We start from the raw sequence: 7422 nt of genomic DNA on the forward strand, positions 1-7422 counted from the left end.
GTGCACTGGGTCGGGGGGTCCCCTCAGCCCAGCCTGCACCCTCTCTAATCCGGGACTCCTCGGAGGGTGTCTGACTGCCGGTTTAGGCCCGATCCTGGGGATCGGACATCCCTCTCACAATCCGGGACCACTGGCTCCTAACTGCTCACCTGCCTGCCTGCCTGATTGCCCCTAAATGCCCACCCCCCGCTCGCCTAGTTACCCCCAATGGCCCCGCCCCCTGCGGGCCTAGTCACCCCTAACTGTCCCCCCCCTGCCAGCCTGGTCACCCCTTACTGACTCCCATGCTGGCCTGGTCGCCCCCAACTGCCCCCACTGCCAGCCTGGTTGCCCCTTACTGCCCCCCATGCCAACCTGGTCATCCCCAACTGCCCCCCAGAGGGCCTGGTCACCCCACGCAGCCTGCTGTTTGGTTGTTTGGTCATCTCTTACTAATCCTCCTGCTGGCCTGGTCACCCCACGATATTAAGGCTAAATAGCCCTAGATTAAAGGCTATCATAAGTCCATACCAACAGAGCTTAAATTCAAGTCTTGAAAGCTAATCTGCAGGCACTTTAACTGTCTTCCAAGTAAAGCTGCTCTTTAAAAGAAGAACAAAAAATTTAGACACTTAGCAATTACTGGGAAGAAGCAGGAAAGTGGGAATCAAAATCAGGAAATATAAATAGACTAAAAAAACAATAATGATCGAAAGCAGACAAGAATTTTAGACAGCTATTATAAATATGTTGAGGAACTTAAAGAAAAGCATGAACATAATAAGGATATAAATAGAAGATATAGAAAAGAGCAAAGTGTGCCCCAGCTGGTTTGGCTCAGTGGATAGAGTGTTGGCCCATAGACTGAAGGGTCCCAGGTTCAATTCCAGTCAAAGGCATATGCCTGGGTGGCTGGCTTGATCCCTAGTGGGGGGCATTCAGGAGGCAGCCAATCAATGATTCTCTCTCATCATTGATGCTTCTATCTCTCGTTCCCTCTCCCTTTCTCTCTAAAATAAATAAAATATATATAAAAGTTAAAAAAGAAAAGAGCAAAGTGGAACTTCTAGAAATAAACAATCCTATATAATAAAAGGCTAATATGCAAATTGATCAAACAGTGGAACAACTGGTCGCTATGACACACACTGACCACCAGGAGGCAGATACTCAATGCAGGAGCTGCTCCCTGGTGGTCAGAGCGCTCTCAGGGGGGAACGCCACTCAGCCAGAAGCTCTGAGCCTCTCCTGCCTCCACGGCAGCACTTAGGATGTCCGACTGACAGCCCGTGGGGAATGGGCCTAAGCCATCATTCGGACATCCCCTGAGGGCTCCCAGACTGCAAGAGGGCACAGGCTGGGCTGAGGGACCCCGCCCCCCAAGTGCACAAATTTTGTGCACCAGGCCACTAGTAGCTAATATTTGAAAACAGCCCAAGTGCCCATCAGTAGATGAGTGGATAAAAAAGCTGTGGGGCATTTACACAATGAAATACTATGCAGGTGTAAAAAAGATGGATCTCTTGCCTCTTGCAAAAGCATGGAACCTGGAGACTATTATGCCAAGTGAAATAGCCAATCTGAGAAAAACAAATATCACATGATCTCACTTATTTGTGGAATCTAATGAATAAAACTAATTGACCAACAAAATAAAACTCGAAGCATGTAGGCATGGAACAGACTGACATACCTCCATGTGGGGGTGAGAGAATGAAGAGAGATAAACCAAAGAACTTACATATTTATATGCATAGCTCATGGACACAAACAATAGGGTGATGAAGACCTGCGTGGTAGGCAGGGCCTGGGCAGAGGGAGATTAAAGAGGTGGGGGGGGGGGTGGAGGAATGGGAGGTATCTGTAGTACTGTCAACAATAAAAAATAAAATAAAAAATTTAAATGTGACATAGTTAAAATTAATAAAAATATATGCAGAAAAGTCAACCACCTTACCTCTGAAAAATCATTCCTTTCTGCTTTCTGCACTGCAGACTCTGCCATCCAGTTCTTCAGCACGTATCTAGGATTAATAGCTTAAACAAAAGGGGAAAGCACTTATTGTAACCATAAATTACTAGGTCAACACAGATCGTATGAAATTACAGCTGAAATTAGAATAATATTCAATAACTTTGCTGGAAAGCTCTAATGAGAAAAATTACCAGCATTAGTCAATTTTGGCTGTTTATAAATAACTAGAGGCCCAGTGCATGAAATTCATGCACAGGTACGGTCCCTAGGCCTGGCCTGCAATCAGGGCCATCTTCCCCAGCTGCTGGCAGCCAGCCCTGCCCCCCACTGCCACCCACCTCTAGTTTCCCATTCATCATCAGGCAATTGGAGCCTGCCAGCTGAGGGAAGGAACCAAGAGGTTGCCTGTTCCCACCTGCTTGCTGGCCCCATCCCCTGCCACCAGATGCCATGTGTGGGGTGACTGTGGAGTGGGGGCCTTGACCTAGCACCACCTGTGTTTGTCGCCACCCACCCCAGGTTCCCTGTTCGCCATAGGGCAATCAGAGCCTGCCGGCCAGGGGGAAAAACCAAGAGGTTGGCCATTCCCGCCTGCTTGCTGGCCCCGTCCCCTGCCACCGGTTGCCCTCTGTGTGGAGTGACTGGCGGAGCGGGGGCCTTGGCCTGGTGCTGCCCACGTCCACCACCACCCACCCCTTGCTCCCTATTCCCCATCAAACTATCAGAGCCTGCCTGGCCGGGGGAAGGGACCAAGAGGTTGGCTGGCAGACCCCAATGAGGCAATCGGGATCAGGGCCTGGGGGCTGGGGTCAGCTCCTGTGTTGAGCGCCTGCCCCTGGTGGTCAGTGCATGTCATAGCAACCAGTCATTCTGCCTTGCAGTCGATTTGCATATTACCCTTTTATTATATAGGACTAGAAGCCCGGTGCACAAAAATTTGTGCACTGGTTAGGGGTCTCTCAGCCCAAACTGTGCCCTCTCACAGTCTGGGACCCCTGCCGGCTTAGGCCTGCTCCCCTGGTGGCAGATGGCATGCCCGATCCCACAGTGCCTGTCCCGACTCCCCCGGGCCACACATGGCAGGCCCGGATCCCGCACTGGGGCAGGTGGTGGCTGGGGATCGCGCTGCCACCGACGCAGGGCGGAGCAGCGGGATCTGCCTGCAGTATGCAAATTTATGGCCATCTTTGTTGGGTAAATTTGCATACTCTTCTGATTGGCTGGTGAACATAGCGAAGGTACAGTCAATTAGCATCTTTGTCTTTTATTAGTGTAGATGTGCAACATTTTTTACCTAATGGTACAGAAAAGACTTTCTGAGCATTATGAGCAACATGTGTTCTTTCCAGTGTTTCAGCATTAAGTTGCCTACTTCACTATGTTCAGTTCACTAAGCATTTCATAAAGCATGGAGAAAGTAGTGAGTTCATCTGAATTAGGCCCTTTATTCTAAGTGGAGAGGGGAAAAGTTGCTGCTTTTAACATCTTCAATCACAGAATTAAGGTCTGACTCAGGAGGACTGCTTAGTGCTGATGCTGCCAAGAGCATACAGAAAAGGTTACCTGTAGGCAAAATTCTTTATACATTGATTTTTTTTATAATAACCATACATTTTAAAATATTAAAATGCATTGTAACAATGGTACATGTAGAAAAATTCCAGAAACTGTCTCTATTTGAGATGAGACCTTTCCAAAATAATTTATCAACTGGGTGACATAAGGGAAGTTCTAGAGGCCTGCAGAAATTACCATTCTAGTAGAGTAGAATAAAAGAGAAATTTTCTACGGAGTTAATTTATCCATATAAAAATATATATGTATTTTTTAAATATATTTTTATTGATTTCAGAGAGGAAGGGAGAGGGAGAGATAGAAATATCAATGATGAGAGAGAATCATTGATCAGCTGCCTCCTGCATGCCCCCTACTGGGGATCGAGCCTGCAACCAGGCATGTGCCCTTGTCCAGAATCAAACTTGGGACCCTTCAGTCCGCAGGCAGGCATTCTATCCACTGAGCCAAACCAGCTAGGGCTATATAAATTTTTTTAAAGTAAATATCTTTGGGAATACAGGGATCTTTTTTATTCTTTTTACATCTGCATTTTTCAAATTTTAAAGAGTTCATAGACAACTACTTTAAAATAAAAACCCCTGTACACAAAATATAAATAGGCCATCTTTAAACAAAAAGAAAACTACATGCAATAAAAATTGTGGAAGCACTCAGCCTAGGTAGAGGGAGAGTGGAGTCATTCAGTTAAAAGTTTGACATATTTGTCATTTGCTAGAAACCCGCCAACAAAATACTGTTAAAATACATTGGGAATTGCAGCTATAAATAGAACTTGCCTAGGAGCAATTCTCCTAGGAAAGGGACCCAGAGGCAGAGGTTTCACCATTCCCCACATCTTCATCCTCCTCCTCTCCACAGGAAGTTGAGGAAGCTAGCAGGGCAGGCATTTGGGTCAGGAGCCGGCATGGGGCAGCGGGCCTGGGGAAGTTGGCATCAAGCAGTGACCGGAGTTGAGTCTCAGTATATGAAGAATGCCTTCCCTCCCCACCCATGGTCCCAATATCCTGGCCTGGCTTTTTTCCCTAAAAACGTGTCCATTCCATGACCTTCCCTTTTCCTCCTCTCTCACCTCTACAGCATTCTCACTCATCCCAGCCTCCAGGCAACCTGCACTAAAGTAAAAGCAAGTTGAGAAGCCCCTTTCCCCATATCCACCAGTCCCAGCTCCTCTCTCTTCCCCCAACAGTCCTCAAATAAAGCCCATGTCATGGGGGAGTGGCAAGATGTAATTCATCTGCCAGATTCCAAAACTCATGTTCTTTCCACCATAACCCAAGCCATTTTCCTATCTCTCCACCATCTTTTAAGACTATATTAATTTAGATCAGTATGCAAACTTACTAAAAACAGAGCTTTCATCCTCTGAGTTAAAAATTACACGCTAGAACCCTGACTGGTTTGGCTCAGGGATTAGAGCATAGGGCTGTGGAATGAAAGGTCCCAGGTTTGATTCCCAGGCAGGGCACATGTCTGGGTTGCAGGCTCGATCCCCAGTAGGGGGGTGTGCAGGAGGCACCTGATCAATGTTCCTCTCTCATTGATGTTTCTAACTCTCTATCCCTCTCCCTTCCTCTCTGTAAAAAAATCAGAAAAAAATATATATACATTTTAAAAATCACCCACTAGAATTAGAAAGCTCATACATGATACTTCAACTCAACTAAAATTTACTCATCTAGAATTCTTTTAGTTTAAAAACAAACAAACTCAGTTCCCTCACGTAATTACTTCTGGTTTTTAAAATGTTGCTTTTAAGTGATTACTTAAAGTTTTTAAAACATCAAAATGATTACTTACTCATCATTCTTTTTCTTCTTTCAAAATCTGAATTATTCATGTTACTAAAAATAAATAAAACAAAAAACAAAATTATCTACCATCTTCCCAAACTATACCTTTTTTTCCAAAAGGGTAGGAATTATTTCATAAAACAAATATTGAAAAAAAAATTTAACCACATTGATCAGTATCTAAAAGGAATATAGAAAATACTGAGTTGATTAAATATGTAAAATACTACCTTGGTTAGTTATTTTAGATAATATCAAACCTTTTACAAGTTAAAAATATTTTTGTGTAAAAATTGACTGAAACCTTTCCTTACCTTAAACAGTTTTCTGAAAATATTTTACCTTTTTCTTGATTACTCAGGGTAATCTTTATAAATAGCCCTCAGTGGCCATTAAACTGTGATGGGCTATTTGTTCCTGTGTCCTGTGGTTCTCCTTCAGCTGCCTCTACCTACAACTCCTTTACTCTTTCTTGCTTGTTGCTTCTAATTCATTTGAGTTACAAAACAAAGTAACTTCTTACAATTATACAAGATGTGTCAATAAGTAAACACTGGATAAAAAGCCTAAGAAGCTCTCCTGCTACAGGGCTTGGGAAGCGTGCGGAGCTGTGTATTAGAGAGCTGAGGTGAACAGATAAGTGCGCTCCCCATGGGTGAAGTGTTACTACAGATGCCTCAACCAGTGCAAAGTACCCAAGAGTAAAAAGGAAATGGTAAAAAATGGAAAGGGAGGGATCTGATGGATTGACTATGCTAAAGTAATACATCACATGCTTTTTTGTAAATTAGATTACCTTACCTCTTCAGTCTCAAAAGGTACTGGGACACCCAGGCAGGAAAGAGTTCATGTTTTGAAATCATCTTCAGTGCCCAAAATTGCTAAATGAAAATATAGTAATAGACTGCTTATTCTATTAATGTTTGTTCAGTTTATTTTAACTGTGTTTCTTTTAATTACATTCTTATACTATCCATATTTTTTCAAATATACTATTTCAAGTAGAACTAGTACTAAAAAGGAATAATATTTCATAGACATCCATGTAATGGCATGGTTTAAGAGAAATGAAAAATATACAAAGTTCTTACCAATAGAGATTACATACACATGAATACTTGTATTACCAAGTTTTCCTTTAAATATGGAACTCCCTTAAAATAATTTACTTTTAATAATTTAATTTGCAACTGCATTTTAATTTGTTTATTAATTCATTTAACAAATACTTATGCAACATCAACTATTGTTAGGAATTTTATTAGGTAGGAAGGATATAAAAATTAATAAGACCCACCCTGGACAGTGTAGCTCAGTGATTAGAGCATCAGCCTGCGCAACAAAGGTTTGTTCCTGGTCAAGGGCATGCACCTGGGTTGCAGGTTTGCTCCCTGCCCCTGGTTGAGGTGGTTGCGGGAGGCAACCAGTCAGTGTGTCTCTCACATTGAGGTCTTTCTCTGTCTCTGTGTCTCTCTCTTCTCTCTCTCTCTTTCTCTCCTCTCCTTCCCTCCCTCCCTTCCACTCCTTAAAAAGCAATGGAAAAAATATCCTCTGGCAAAGATTAACAAAATCAAAACACAGCCAAAACCAGTTTGGCTCAGTGGATAGAGCGTTGGCTTGCGGACTGAAAGGTCCCAGGTTCAATTCCGGTCAAGGGCATGTACCTTGGTTGTGGGCACATCCCCAGTAGGAGATGTGCAGGAGGCAGCTGATCGATGTTTCTCTCTCATCGATGTTTCTGACTCTCTATCTCTCTCCCTTCCTCTCTGTAAAAAATCAATAAAATGTATTTTTTTAAAAAGACATGGTCCCTGTATTTAAGGAAAGTGTGTAAAGAAATATTCAATTCCGTTTTAGAAATACACATATTTATAAATATATACTAGAGGCCCTGTGCATGAAATTCATGCATGGGGAGGGTGGTGTCCCTCAGCCCAGCCAGCCTGCACCCTCTCCAATCTGGGACCCCTCTCACAATCCAGGACTGCTGGCTCCCAAATGCTTGCCTGCCTGCCTGCCTGACTGCCCCTAACCGCTTCTGCCTGCCAGCCTGATCACCCCCCTAACTCAGCCGTGGGCCAACTACAGCCCCCCGCCCGC

General features: G+C 43.9%; 1 protein-coding gene across 2 annotated transcripts in view; it reads right to left on the bottom strand.

The window, feature by feature from the left end:
• LOC102766187 (UPF0061 protein ETA_18310) overlaps nt 1-7422 on the bottom strand; it is a 49722-nt gene that overhangs the window by 9632 nt on the left and 32668 nt on the right. For both annotated transcript variants that reach the window (XM_015568246.1, XM_015568245.1), the window contains 3 exons: nt 6124-6203; nt 5330-5373; nt 1937-2016 (listed from right to left, as the gene is read on the bottom strand). In XM_015568246.1, the coding sequence (XP_015423732.1) occupies nt 1937-2016; nt 5330-5373; nt 6124-6203 (204 nt within the window). The remainder of the gene's footprint in view (nt 1-1936; nt 2017-5329; nt 5374-6123; nt 6204-7422) is intronic.

The sequence above is a fragment of the Myotis davidii genome, unplaced genomic scaffold (assembly GCF_000327345.1).
Source record: "Myotis davidii unplaced genomic scaffold, ASM32734v1 scaffold1565, whole genome shotgun sequence".
NCBI classification, from domain to species: domain Eukaryota; kingdom Metazoa; phylum Chordata; class Mammalia; order Chiroptera; family Vespertilionidae; genus Myotis; species Myotis davidii.